At 32.9% G+C, this 15,358-nt stretch overlaps 2 protein-coding genes across 13 annotated transcripts in view; one reads left to right on the forward strand and one right to left on the reverse strand.

The window, feature by feature from the left end:
* Positions 1-5,898: 5,898 nt before the first annotated feature.
* LOC106793319 (bromodomain-containing protein 7) overlaps positions 5,899-15,358 on the reverse strand; it is a 53,447-nt gene continuing 43,987 nt past the window's right edge. Inside the window, exons 1-5 of one of the 10 annotated variants that reach the window (XM_014760142.1) lie at positions 10,711-10,813; positions 10,565-10,638; positions 9,389-9,501; positions 6,860-8,501; positions 5,899-6,650 (exon numbers count right to left, since the gene is read on the reverse strand). In XM_014760142.1, coding sequence (XP_014615628.1) covers positions 6,004-6,650; positions 6,860-8,444 — 2,232 coding nt within the window. In that variant the 5' untranslated portion in view covers positions 8,445-8,501; positions 9,389-9,501; positions 10,565-10,638; positions 10,711-10,813 and the 3' untranslated portion in view covers positions 5,899-6,003. Of the gene's footprint in view, positions 6,651-6,859; positions 8,555-9,388; positions 9,502-10,564; positions 10,815-11,517; positions 12,150-15,358 lie in introns of those variants that run through there. The other 9 variants (XM_014760137.1, XM_014760140.1, XM_014760136.1 and 6 more) reach the window with 9 other exon arrangements.
* The window catches only part of LOC106793318 (solute carrier family 12 member 4), an 81,109-nt gene continuing 79,267 nt past the window's right edge, over positions 13,517-15,358 (forward strand). For 2 of the 3 annotated variants that reach the window (XM_014760128.1, XM_014760129.1), the window contains exon 1: positions 14,406-14,466. In XM_014760128.1, coding sequence (XP_014615614.1) covers positions 14,415-14,466 — 52 coding nt within the window. In that variant the 5' untranslated portion in view covers positions 14,406-14,414. Of the gene's footprint in view, positions 14,076-14,405; positions 14,467-15,358 lie in introns of those variants that run through there. The other variant, XM_014760130.1, reaches the window with a different exon arrangement.

Here is a 15,358-nt window from a genome sequence, read left to right on the forward strand (position 1 = left end):
TTTTTTTTTTTTTGCGCCATAATATTCCTTTAAATTGGACGACAGAGACGTGTTCTTCTTATCTTTTGCTCAACCCCTTTTCTCTTCGTCTACTTTTTTCCTTTACACTTCCACTCGTTTAATCTTCCAATAAAAAATGTTAAGAGTTCGTAAAAGAGTGCTTCGTAAAACAGAAGGGGAGAGAAAAAAAAAGATCGTGGAATGTTGGTGGGGGAGGGGGGGGGTCGGTGGAGGGTGGAAAGTGAGGAAGGGGGAAACAAATAAGCAGTAAAACATGAAAGTACCGCTTACTAGAAACTCGTTGAAACATTTGGAGCATCTCTAGCACACCCGATTAATCGCAAGGCTTGAGAAAATGGAGTTTGAGGGTGTAAATAGGGTGGGTTATTAGCTCGTTGGAATTTCTATCCACGCGAGTTTCGCGTTACCAACGCATAGGTTCTATGACATCATGGCTGCTTCAAATTGACTACGGGATCTAATACTACAGCCCGGATAGAAATTCAAAACATTCTACGCATAATTGACCAACATTGTGTAAATGTGTTTCCCTCGGAAATAGATTCAACCACCCTCTGCCCGCCCCCCTCCCGAGGCAGCTAACCCCCTCTCTCTCTCTCTCTCTCTTGGATTCCTATTAAACCCCTTTAACCTCGCTTCCATCCTATGGGATTCGTTTCTTCATTTTTCTTCTTTTTGTCTTCATCCTTGTCCCTTTAAAACTCCGTCTTGTCCTACCTACCTTTATTCTGTCATTTTCTTTTACATTGATCATACCTTCGTCTTTTTGTTTTATCTTTTTTAAACGGAGAAAACGAGCAGCTGTTTCTAACGGGAACGATAAACTCGGAGACAAGCCATCTGAAGCTTATCCAATCGTTGAAAAATAGATTGTCTGACGTTTTTAATATAATACTTCAACATTTTGTCTTGCAATTTTCTAACATTACGACGTAAGATATGAAACTATGACTAAGTATATTCACAAACCGGTACGAGAAGAACATTATTTTTTATTCCTATTGTGTGTTCCTTTTTATTTTATATATATTTTTTATTTCCAATTTGCAAAGGTAAAACCACCCATAGATTATTCAAAATCGATCGATTTCAATGACATTTCGTAAAGATTTTTTTTTTTTAAATAGAATGATACGCGCGATAAGGGATAACGAGCTGTTTTATTCGATATCGATTTTTACGGGGGTGGGAATACAAGGGATGAAGGGGAAAGAGAAAAAATATTAAAAAAAAAAAAAAAAAAATGAAAGTAGGAATGCGAAAAATTGTCTCGTTTATAGTGATACAGTAGGTAATTCCGTGTTTTCAAGCGTAATCCTGGTAAGCTATAAAGTTTAGAGATAGAAAAAAGAAAAAAAAAAAAAGAGAAATATAATAGTTTTTTAAAGGGATAATATACGCGAAAAGAAATGCACGCAAAAAATTTCATTTCTTTCCATTAAAAATCCTTCTTTTAATTTATTTTTTTCCTTTATCGTATCCGTAAACAAAAAATTTAATTAATATATTAATATAATATATCGGTATAAATAATTCTATTAAATATTATATATTAATCCCACACAACATACATTTAAATATAATATTATATAATTATACGTAAAAAAAGAAATATGTGATAAAATGTGCGCGTGTGATTTTGTAATTAAATGAGAGGGATTCAGTAGAGTTGGTATAATTTTTCTTTTTTTTTTTTTTCTCTTTTTTTTTGGTGGTAACTGCGCAATACTCAGGGGATATTAAAAATTATGTCATTTATTTTTTATAACCAATACACCCTTAATTCATGCTCATGCGATGTCTACGCATTTATTATTCGCGTGGAAGCGTTTCCTTTTTGTTTTTTCCTTTCTTTTTTTCTTTCTTTCTTTCCCTACTTTATTACAAAATCTTATTTAAAGTCACGTAATTAATTTTCGACTTTTTCTTTTCTTTCTTTTTTTATTATCTCTCTCTCCCTTTCTGTCGTTCGTTAAATACAAAATTAGCTTCCCTCTTTCTTAAGTAGATAATAATTTGATCACACTTTGAGAAAAAAACCAAATGATATTAATCTTATTCGAAATACTTTAATAGATATCGAGACAAATCTAATTTCATGTTTAAAAAATCAATTAAATCGTAAATGAAAGAAGCTTTTCTCAATACTTAAACGTATATGCAAATCTTAGCATGAGAGAGAGAGAGAGAGAGTGAGAATTAAACATAGAGGTAATGTTGATTTAACTCTTCGTTAATTCCGTTTGTTTAGTTTGAAACTTGAATAGGGATGGTACAGGATCGGTGATAAAGAGAAAAAGGGGGAAGGGGGGAGTGGGCAGGAGACTGGGTCGGGGCCAAGGGAGAGAATTAATACTTCGAAAGGATCAAAGGAAAAGGGAAATAACTATAAGAAGAAATAAAGGTAATTGATGTTCTCGTTTAAAATGTCCTTTTATCGTATCGGAATAAAGTCACCGGAAGTTAAAGGGATTCGTTAAATTTCTTCTCGTTAACTAAATAATCTTAAGATATCTTATTAGATATAGATACTTTATATAGTTACGTCAAATGAAAAGACTAAAGGTATATATAAACGAGGAAGTAATTATAATATTTCTTGTATTTGACAAATAAATGTGCCCCAGTTATTACGACAGTGAATGGATACAAAAAAATTGAAATAATTAATTTTATGAAAGAAAAAAGAAAAACAAAAAAGAAGGATTTAATTGTCAGAATATTTGTTCGAACGATTTTGTATTATTTTTAGACTTTTATTGTATTAATAATAGAAAGGGAAAATATTTATTGGGGGAAAAAAAATGATTGCAATGTTAGCGTTAAAAAAAAAATATTTTGATTCTACCGATGTGTATTTATATATTCTTTTTTATTTATTTATTTATTTATTTATTTAATCGGATAAACTTGTTGATAACGATACACGTGTAAACAAGTATTTATATTAAAATATATGCCCGAGTAGTTTGCGTTGGTTTTAAAAGAGACAACGTCGTTTATTCAATTTCTATCGTAAAATTCGCGATACACCTCGGTAATAATGAAATACGTATGGGGACGATAAATTTATTTAAAATTTTAAACGTATCAACGTTAAAAGCTATAAACGTTCGACGTACGTCAACGTTCACGTTGAAGACTATGGAAGGGAAATTTTTTATTTTTTTTTTTTTTTATTTTGAAAAAGGGAAAATTTTGATTGAACAAAATCAGCTTTCGACCGCTTCGAATACAAATATCTATGAATAATAAATATCAATTAGGTAGATACCTTCGTATATATATATATATGGACACACATTTGCATTTTTCATTTTATGAAATCTCGAGAGTAGTATATCGAGTTTCGTACGAAAATCTAGTTGCAATAATGAAAACTCGACTAACTCGGGAAAACTCCTGACTAAATAAATATACGCGTTATAATCATCCTTGAAAGTTTATCCTATTAAATAAAAATAAAAAAAAAAAAAAAAAGAAAGAGAAAAAAAGACAAATTTAAAAAAGTATATAATACATCGGTGGAAGAATCAAATATTTGAACTTTTAATTGTTTGTATAAATTAAATTGCAGTTTATGCAATATACACGTAATAATGAGATCTGTCTGTGTGTATGTGTGATTGTTGAGTAAAGCTCGACACTGTAAAAAATGTGTTAAAATTGTAATAGTTCTTTTGTCGAATTGAATAGTACTTTTAAGAGTTCGTCTATAATTAATTTACATTAACGGTAAACGGATTATTAAATGCATGTTAATACTAAGTGCATCGGCAAGATTTAATCGGATAAGTTCTCTAATTTCCTACAAGGAAGGACGACCAACGTAAGCAGCAATAATGTCATAAGTAGTAACGATCACATATACATACAAACATAGATATATATATGTATATATATAAATATGCATATATACATACGTAAATGAGTATTTATATACATACATACGAATGTGTTTAAGTAAACTTTATTGCACTATTACGTGGGAAATATACCGTAGTCTTTCAACGGATATAGTTGATCGTAAATTCAAATATGAGGGGTAGTAAAATCATTCCTCACGTTTAAGACACACCTAAAACGCATCGTATATGTCAATTTGCTCACATTTTCGACAGATCGTAATTTTGTTTGAAAAAAAAAAAATAAAAGAAAATTGCACGAATTAATCATAGAACCTTTCAATTAAATCTAATCAAACGCGTGTTTTGTTGTTAATTATTTTTTAATTTTATTAATATTCAATCGAACGTTTTGTAATATGTTTTTTTTTTTTTCTATATTTTATATATTTTTAATATTATATTAATATTTCGTTTTTTGTTATTTCAATTTCTTATTCTTATTTTTTTTTTTTTTTTTTAAAAGAACATACTTAAACGTATGCACTAGGTTTAACGACATTCGTATATCTTCTTCACTTGACTGACTACAGAGGTACCTCGACTACTGGCAATCCACTTTATTTTGCGTGTTCGATCAATGACGCTTTGACTACTCGTACGGAAGATTTACTTCGGTCAGAGAACGATTGTTAACAGAATCTGGTGTGGCAAGTAACAAATATAAAAGAATTATAATATTTGATAAACTTTTCTTTACAAACAACTAAACCCGAGATAAATAACACTCGGTTGTCTTACGATTTTATCACATTTTTGAAGCTCATGATTATTTGAAAAGATCACGATGCAGGTTTACTTACACCTGCTACAAGATACAATGTAAAAAAAATACCGACGATCACGACAAAATTAATAAAAATATATTATTTTTCATGATATTATAATAACTCTTTTGAAATCAATTATAAAATACATATACATATATGGTTTAAACATTTTTATATATCATTAAAAAACAAAGAAAATATTTAGATGACCTCTTTTAGTTGCTGGTATACCCTATATATCAAAGCATTTCGTATAACTCATATATTTCGTTACATATACATATATTCATTTAATAATGCAGTTCTTTTTTAAAGAGACACAGAAAGCTATTTCGAAATGTCGCTGGCAGATACGTTTATTAATCATGAGCTGTACGTATACCTTCGAGCGAAATACTAGCATATGTATTACATACGTAGGATATATGCACATACACACACACGCACGCATACGCGCGCATATACGCATATATGCACATCCCTTCGTAAAATGGTCGAGTCCATTTCTACGATTCAATTGACCACATTATTTCTCTATATTTTACGATTAAAAGTAAGAAAAAAAAGAGAGAGAGAGAGAGAGAAAAAATACAGTTCCCACGTGAATTAAATTTTTAATCTTTCAACGAATATATAATTCAATTTTTACGTTTGTGCGAAGTCTTTTGCTCGAACGACCCATATAGAGAAGTCACTAGTAACGAAAGAATTAATTGCAGTTTTGTGAAATATATATTTTTTATTGAAATTAACTAACATTATTTCGTTGCAAGGAAATTTTCAAAAAAAATTATTAATTTAATGCAAGAGTATTTAAATTATTTTTTCTTTTATTTTTATTATTTTGTTCTCTTAGCTTTACTATTATTTTTCTATTAGACTTTTGTAGAGTAATTTCAGAACTGCAATGAGTAAGGATGCTGTACAGGTCAGGAATCGATAACAGCATTAAATCCTTGTATTCTTAGAAGATATAGAATATAATATATGAAAGAATCATATGAGAATAAAATATTGAAATAACAATTTGATATTGTAACAGTTATATCCTATAGTTGGTAATTGGTCGTGATAGATCGATAAATTATATGAAAATAAATGCAATTTTTCTCACATTTTGATATCCAATCGCTATTAGAAATAATATCGCTATTATAATACTAGAAATAATGTCATAAAATAACAAAAACAATAGAATAAAGTCTTGTAGTAAGTATTTATTTAATATAAGATTCGAATCATTCTAATATATAGATGTAATAAAATGTACAATCTATTTTATAATTAATTAGAACTTAAGTTAAATACTATGATTCCGATAATATATCTTCGAGCGTTTTATCGTCGTGTAAGGGTGAATGTCCTAATGTAGGATCGCTTTCCAAAAACTCTCGGAGTTCAGATTCCAAATCGGGAACTCCCGATGGTTCCGTCGTGCTCAGCAAAGGAGGGGACGTTTGATTGTGCGTGACACCGATTTGTATTTGATTTGGATTGACAATACTGATCGTTGGATTTTGTTGACTGTTCGGACTCAGTAAATTTGTATTTGGAATAGGCGATGGTGCTGGTAAAAGATTTGTGGGTACTTGATTGCCATTGGTTGGTTGTAACAATGTATTTTCCGCAACTATTGCTGGATTATGTGTAATTGGTTCAACTTCCATCGGTTCAGCTCCGCCAAGTGGTGCTATGCCCATAGCTCGACGTAATCCATCAACTGGTGCAATAGCTGAGGGTGGAAGTTTCTTTGCTATCTCGGTAAGATTATCCGTAATCTTACCGGCAAGGGCAACTTCACTTTCCGAGGCCTTAGGAACATTCGATAAATGAGCAGGTGGAGGCGCCGAGAGACGATCGTGTTGTACTTGTTTCAAACGACCCAACATCTGCGAAGTATCATCTAAACGACTTTGTAAAGCTTCACGATCCTCGCTGAACTTTAACTCGTCTTCTAAAATATTCAGAAATAGGACACATGTAAATATATATACATTTATATATATAGTGTGTGTGTGTGGAAGTAAAACTAGAAAACTAAGTTTAATATATATATATATGTTATTATATAAAATGTCAGTAATTAAGATAGTGAATAAAGTTAAAAAATGGATATAAATTATTTTATAATTGCAGGCAGATAAGATAAGATAAGATAATTACCTAATTTTTCCAGAAAGTTCATATCAATGCCCAGTTCAGATAATGTTTTCAATTGATCAATATCTACTCGAACTTTCTCCAATGATGGAATGTTTTTGTTTAAATCTTGCATAGGTTTTTCTAACAAATGCTTGATCTTCTCCTCTTCCTCTTTAATTCTCCTCTTTTCTTCGAGTAACTTTTTCGTTTTCCTATGATCACCGTTGGTTAGAATATCTAATAAATCGTCGACCATAGTTAAAGTGTAATCACAGTCTTTAGCAAAATCAATAATAGATTCTGCATACTGAACAGCAGTTTCATCTCCGTACGTTTGATAGACGAGATCAGTTTCTTCCTTAGTAAGATTGGCAAACGTGGAATCATAACTTGGCGCGTAAGACCCGAATGGTCCGTAGTACAACGATTTAACTGGTTTTGACATATTTCTTCTGTCTTCTCTAAAACCAGCTAAAGCGCCAGTACCGTGATTTAATTTTCCTATAAGTTGTCCTAATGATACGGGTCTTTGATTAGTTCCAGGTATAACGCCATCTCCAGGAACTATTATTTGCAAACTCGTAGTCCCATCTTTCTTTTGTCTTAAAAATCCCATTTTGGTGTTGAGACGTTTTAAACTTAATTTATCCGAAGCAGCTTTAGCCGCCCCACGTGCTTGCTTCAAAATTTCTTCCGGAGTTAGATCATCCGGAATAGCTTCGAATTTACCTAAACTCGCTAATCTCATTTTTCTTTGATTTTCCTTTCGGAGTTCTTCTGCTTCTTCGTTTCTTTCCTCCTGTTCTCTTTCCCTTTCGATTTGTTCCTCGGTAACAAGAACATCGGGATTATTAGGATCTTCAACTCCTAATTCAAATCCAAGTTCTTCCTTGGAAATATCATGCATGTAAGTTAATACCGGTCTTAATTGTCTCAGTTTCTCAGGGGTGACCATCTTTAATCCTACGTGTAATAATTTCTTGGCAGCCTTATAATAAATAGTATCTGGATGATTATAAGTAGTTGCGTTGTTACACATAAGTTTAAAATCGTCTATAAATTCATTTAAATTCTGATAATTATTATCATCTATCTTTTGTTTAATAGTACTAAAATCCATCGGATTTGTTATTATTTGAGAATAACCAGGCGCTATACTGTCTGTCACTGGCCATGCGAAGAATTGCTGAGGATCACGTTTTTCCATTGACCTTAACAAATGTTCCAATAATCTCTGGAGAGGCGTGCGTTCGGCTATTTTTCGCAGAACGCAAGTCCTAGGCTCTCGATGCGGAGAGAGTGAACTAATTTGATTAGCAACATTGATTCTAGGTTCATTGCTCGAAAGAGGTCTAGGAGATAACAATTGTTGATTTGGAATCTTTTTAGGTACTTCGACGAAACTTTCATCAGCATCACCTACAGATTCTTGACTGGATTCTTCTCTCTTTCTCTTTCTATCTTTGTGATGATGTTTGTGTCGTTTATCCTTTTTCTTCTTTTTCTTTTTAATTTTCTTGTGACCCATGTACCTATCATATTCTGAGTCCCCTTGCGTAACCGAGTAATTCATACCTAGTTGCTGTTGGTAGTGCTGAGATAACATTGTTCCTTGGCTTGGAAATTCGTTGGCGTATTCCGGAGTCCCGCTGCTTCCTCCTACCTTCAAAATTAATTTTAAAGTAGGCGGTTTGTCCGTTGTTGTATATAGTCCTTCTGTTGACAAAATAGATAACCAGTAAATAAAATGCAAACAATAAGATTTTCAGGCATCCGATAAGCTCTAACGTAAGCTAAATTGACATGAAATATATCTAATGCATGCACAAATGGTGTTTTTTTGCAGAAAATCAAAGTGCAGGATAGTAATAGCATAACTTTAGTAGCATAAATGCTTTCTATATGTCCCGATGTATAGTTTCAATGGGAACTTAGAATAAAGTGCGATTGAAAAAATTAATAAACTTCTACAAGGGGTATTAAAAAAAGGATCAAGGGTTTTCATTCTAATAATTATATACAGAGATGGTTTTATGACAGGATAGTGACCTTGTTTTCACATTAAACAAACTGGAAGCGAGATGGAAGTAGTAGCTCAATTTGAACTAATAAATAAATCTTAATAGAAATACATATATATATATATATATACATATATATATGTAATAAAATAATTTTCATTGTAACATCGACTGCCCTATATTGTAGGAACAGTAAGAAAGAAAATAATTATTAAAATTGAAAATACCTCTTAAAGGGCTAAAGCAAAGCACATACGGTCTTCGATGCCGTAATACATAACAGCCAGGGAACTATGCAGTTGAAGCGCAACAGGTTTGCATTTTCTTTTTTTCTTATCGTGTAGCAGTATTTTGTATTAGTCATAAATTAAGGAGAAATCACAATATTTAATTGATATGGATCTTGTTGCGCTTCAACTGGTTTTAAAAGACAAAAATGGAAATAGGTTTATGGATATTTAAATAACTTTGGAGCACAGCTAGCTTCTGTCGTGCAACCAGTCCGTGTCTGTAGTTACACGTCACTTACTTCCACGTCGAGCCTGTCGTTGTGGAACCTTCGTTTATACTTTTGAATCCACCTCACTTCTACTCCAACCTCACTCTCTCAGTTTGTCCTTGGTGAAAACGCAGTCAAAATTCCTGTGCATCATTTTAACTATGAGTACGAGAAGGATTCCAATGAAAATAATAAGAAAAGCGATTTGGCGTAGCTTAAGAAGTAACTACAATTCTATCCTTCGAAACAAAAATGCATCTCTTAAATCTAATGCGTGTCCCATTAAAGCCACACCATCATCCACAGTTCAATGTTTTCATTCGAATCCTCAGCTATGCACTTAAGATAGAAATAAATAATTCTATCCTTATAATACAGCATCTTAAAGAAATATTGTAAAAGTAATATAAGAAGACAGATACACCAATATAAACAATGGACATATAATGAAAGATCACGAATGCGAACAAAGTGCTTGAGACGGTGTGCGAATTGTATTTATTAACTGTACAAAATAAGATTATCTTTTTCATGTATTATATACAACATGACTCACTTGATTTGATTACCTTGAAAAATTTATAAATTAATATTTATAGAGGTTGCATAATATTGAGAAGGCATAATGCGGTTGACAGGACTTGTACATAAGCTAAGCCGCTTAGGAAATTTATAAGTGAACTTGATCACCATTTATAAAAAAGTAGAGAATACAATTTAAAAGTTGTTTGAGATAATCAAGTTTAGTGTAATCAAGTTTAGTGTATCATACTGTATAAGTAGGAAAATAATAGGAAAAAAGATATTCTTCCCTAACATTGACAAAGAAGAAAATGATACTTTAATGCCCAGATCGTGCAATAAACCTTTTCTGCATACCTTTGTCTTTGCTACAATGATAATGCTTTAACATTTGAATGGATAAAAACAATGTCACATTTCTATTTGATGATAGAAAATACAGACCATGAGACCACGAGAAACGTGCGATGAATTGTACGTTTTTTATATATATATGTATATATAAATATATATATATATATATTCGAGAGAAGAAAAAACATACGCGATATGGAAATTAGAATGCGAGAGAAATGATAACAAAAAAATATAATCGTCAGTGAGAAATTTTAGTGTCCTTGTCGAGTAATCGTAAGAAAGTAGTTGTTATCTTTTTTTATGTCATACCGGATGACCGAATCTCACCTTCGTGCCTCTGGCGCTTATGTTTTTTGTGCTTCTTTGAACCCATGATTAACACTTTTGGCTACTGGCTTGTTCTAAAATCGATTATTATCACGATAAATAAAGTTTTTTTATTGAATTGCGTTAAAAAAGAATACACAACTCACGAACTCGGTCGCAATTTTCCACTAACGTTAACTACGACCATTCGTACGTCATGCATCAACTTTAAGAACCGTTATGCCCATAACCATAATTATGCACAGGTAAACTAGGGTTTTATTTTTCATTGGTTAGCGCAAATGCATAGCGCCACCATCGTACGAAATCGCGCGCTATTCGAATCTCCAGAAATTCTTTCGAACAATGAACCGAAACAAAAGACGTTTTATTTGTACTTTGTTTTTTTGTTTTTTAAATATTATAAATAAATAATAATTAAATATATTATTATTAAAATTAAACAAATTTGCGAAAAGAATTGACGCTACTATTGCGTTTAGCATTTATTTTTTGTACGAGACAATTTGAAAATTTGTTAACACATATATTTTCAAATGCAATCGACAAATATGAAATTTTTTATTATTATAAAATAGATAATAAATAAATCTGATTTTCTTTGACAATCTTTTCGTACGATTAGCAGGACAAGACGTAACTTGCTTTATTTGTTGTTTAACAAACTGTAAAAATTAATTTTATATTTTGCACGATTAAAGATACTTTTATACGCATCAATTAACATCCATCAATAATGAATTAATTAGGAGTCCACCTAAACTCGAGAGATACGCCCTAACCTAGAAAAAATACTCCAAAGCGTTGGAAATTTAAATGGTAAGCAGTGAAATCGAAAAGAGTAGACGTAAATTCGCTTAAACGCATTGAGATTATCTACAAAGATGTTAATCGTTAAATTTGGAAACAATGGAAAGTTACAATCGGCAAAAATAAAAATATTATATTCTTACCTGTAATGAGAAGAGAAGCCGCTATCGACGAGACGATTAAAAAAGCGAAAGTGATCAGCTGTTTCGGTTAAATGCACGAAAAGTAAGAAAGAGGAAGAAATATGTGATCATGTATGTAATAATAGTTTACGAAACAATGCATTCACTTTTATTAAGAAATGTCTGTCTAGTGCAATCGAGTAGAATCCAGCGAAATCGAGTTGTCTTTACGGCAAATCGTTGCACGTGTCACTTTGTAGGTCTAAATATAATATCGTGGAAAATTGCACAAACATATACGTTCGCCTTCAATGTCATTATATTTTCTATTTTATTTTTGTTCCTCGGTTTCCTCCAACGAATCATTTTCTTCTCGAATTCTTACTCCTCCTTTTTCTTTTCTTTTTTTTTTTTTTTGCTTTCAATAATAATCACACATTTATTTTTACGATATTCGATCCAATTGCAACAAAGTGCATACCTTTGTTGACGTAGGCATGCAACGAGACGTCGTGCCCAGTTTTTATTGACAGTTGAAATATCTCGTGAAAAAGCGACGTTTCAAATTTATCGTCAAAGTTTATATCTTATACGTTTACTCCGTCGATAAATTTAATTGATAAATTAGCGATAGAAATTACGATTATTGATTAAAGTATTACGTGTCTCTAATAGAAGGACGATAATTATTTAAACAAGAATTAAATTGCAGTAATATACATTAAAATCTATAAGAAAAATACCTAACTTTCCGCATCCTGCTGCCACCTAGATCGAATAACGAATGACCGACGGAGGAACTTGAGTGTAATTAATTTCATTGACAAAAACATATATTTCAATCAGATAAATCAAATAAATTCGTATTATCTTATAAAAGCATCGTGACGTTATCTCAATGCAACGATCAACGATAAATCTTTAATAAAACGATGCATTCGAATAAATCGCATTACCTTCTCCAAAGCTCCTTGATACATTCTCGAATGAAAACACCGCGCTTTAAAAAAAATGAAATATACAAGAAAGATGCCGGCAATGCATACGGCACGTGTATGCTTCTCCCCACTATTTCAAAACTGACGAATCACCGAACCGGAAAGTATCCCACTTCAAAGTATTAAAATACATTCATGTATGCATTAGAGCGTATTCGGACATGTTCGGAATCGTTCGACGAACTTCGGGCGGGCTCGTCTGCTGGGAGGAAAGCACGAGCGCGTCGCGTGTTGTCTGCTCGGTGCAGCGTCCAATGCAACGGAAAGAGAAAAATAAACAAACTAGAAAACGAGAGAAAGAAAGAAAGAAAGAAAGAAAGAGAGTGAGAGTGAGCGCAGCGTTAAACGCATCGTCGTCGTTGTCGTCGTTGTGTTGTGTTGCAGCGCATAGTCTCGACTCACCCCTCCTAGTAACTTTCCCCTTCTATCCCTCCCACCTTTTGACTCGTTGCCGGCGTTGAGAATCCACCTCTCCGCGCCCTTCGAACGCGCATACGAACTTTACCGTAGGACGCGACGGAAAACGTTCTATATCGCCATTCCTCCCCTCCTCCCCAACACCCCACCTCACCACTAAAGGTCCGGCGGGAGTTAACGAACGGCGTGCGTTTAGCACGCGCTTCCAGCTAGACTTCGTTAGTACGAGAAAAGAGGCCCGACTCTTTGCGTGTATCATCGTATACGAGACTCGTCGTCGTCGTCGTCGTCGTCGTTGTTGTTGTCATCGTCGTCGTTGTTTCCTCTCCTAGTTCCATCGTTCATTCGTTCGTTCGTAATCATTCGTAATCGTTCGTTCTTAATCGCGAAAAGAAAAAAAAAAGAAACGAAGAAATTACGAAGCAGTAATATTATTATTGTTAGTAGTTGATTACGGTATGGCTAGAAGAATAGGACAAAGATAGAAAATCGAAAGAAGAAATTGTCGTCCCCGTCTCTTTTTTATATTTCTCCGTCTTTGTTCGGTTTGATTTTATTTTCTCTCTTCCTCGGAAGGTAGAGAGAGAGAGAGAGAAAGAGAAAGACAGACAGATAGATAGATAGAGAGAGAAAGAAAGAGAACATAGAGAGAATAATAGAACGTTAGTAGTCGGTCGAAGGCGAGAATCGATCTACTGTGCGATTAGGCGAATCGGCGAATGGAGAACTCCTTTGTCGTTTATCGTCGTAGAGGAGGAAAGTGTTGCGGCCGTCTCGTCACCGCTCGATATCGAGAGAAAAACGGAGAGTATATTTCCTGTTGGTAGGATAGAGAAAGAAGAATAAGAAGATTTGAAAGGGTAGATAAAGAGACAAAAGGGGAAAGATATATAATCGACACTATCATTGATTTAAATCGAGACAGTTTCGTCTGTTTTTAAACCAATATTCCTATCACCACCATTGCCAACATTACCACCACCACACCCCAGCACAATACTACTACTACTACACTATTAAACTGCTACTAGTATTTCTTACAAGAGTAACAACACGAAGGGGTGGGTAGGGACAAGGGAAGAATGGAACGCTTCAGAGTAACACCGGCAAATAACACAACGCAGTATATTCAACCCTTGCAAAGATCTTCTATTCACGAATATGGTAAGTTTTAGTTTATCACTGAAAAGAGAAAGAGAGAGAGAGAGAGAGAAAGACTTACTAGAAACGCGTGCTAGTTGACCACGTGCTTGTGTCTAACTTCAAACTTTATCAAAGATTCGTTTAATTCGCAATCTCGTCAAACTATGTATGCACCGATTTTCCCTCTCTCTCTCTTTTTTTTCATTCTCTTTCTCTATGTCTCGTCGAGTCAGTGACGTTTTTTCCAGGGCTTTGACCTAACACACTTCGACGCCTGATTTTCTTATGTGTCTGGCCTATGTCGCCAAAGACGGATCGATTATTCCATCGTCGAAAGCGAAATCAACTGGAATTCTTTCTATGTGCATGTGCACATGTGCATGTCTACCTACTACACGTGTAACTTGTGTCTGTATGTATATGTAAATACAATGCCTTTATTGTAAAACTCGGAACGCGATTATTACATTGAATTTATTTTCATATTGTAATAACATTGAAAATCAATTCTTTTCTTTTTTTTGCATTATTTTATAATTCGTATACGCATCGAATGCAAATTTTGTACATTCGATTAAATTCGAATTTTGATTATCTTTTAACAATGATGTATCGAAAAAAAAAAAAAGAAATGGAGTACCATTTCATATTGAAAAGTAGAAATAATTGGAATGATGACAAGAATGAAACTCGAGTTGTCTATCAATATTGATTTTTAATTTCTCTAACACGATTTTGTTTCAAAATGAAAATTATCGTTTTAAAATGAAGGCATTGTACGCTTACGTTACATGTGTTAAACGATTATTATTCAAGAGTTTCCATGACACGACGTCATTTCCATATTGCAATCTCATCGTTTTGTTATCGGTGGATGGTCGAGTACGCGTTGCCTGTCAGCTTTGATTGTTTTTAGAGATAATATCTTTTTTTTTCTTTTTTTTTTTATCGAGGATATCAAAGGGCTGAAAACTGACGACTAATTATTGATCCGTATTCTCTTTTAATCCTAACTAATCGCAATTTATTTCTTTTTTTTTCTTTCTGATTATTATACCGATCAAAGTATACGAGTATGGGTTGAAAAGTTTCGAATCTCAATTAGAAATGAGACACATGTATTTTTATTTTTAAATACTAGTTATAATTAAATTTCATATATTTTAATAATAGCCAGACACAGAATTTGAGCATTTAGATTTACGTTGATTGATTGTTTCTTATCAAATTGACCGTGCCAGGCAAGCCACACCCATACACACCTATATATATATATATATATATATATATATATATATATATAT

The sequence above is a fragment of the Polistes canadensis genome, unplaced genomic scaffold (assembly GCF_001313835.1).
Source record: "Polistes canadensis isolate GaletaPanama2010 unplaced genomic scaffold, ASM131383v1 scaffold_13, whole genome shotgun sequence".
In the NCBI taxonomy this organism is placed as follows: domain Eukaryota; kingdom Metazoa; phylum Arthropoda; class Insecta; order Hymenoptera; family Vespidae; genus Polistes; species Polistes canadensis.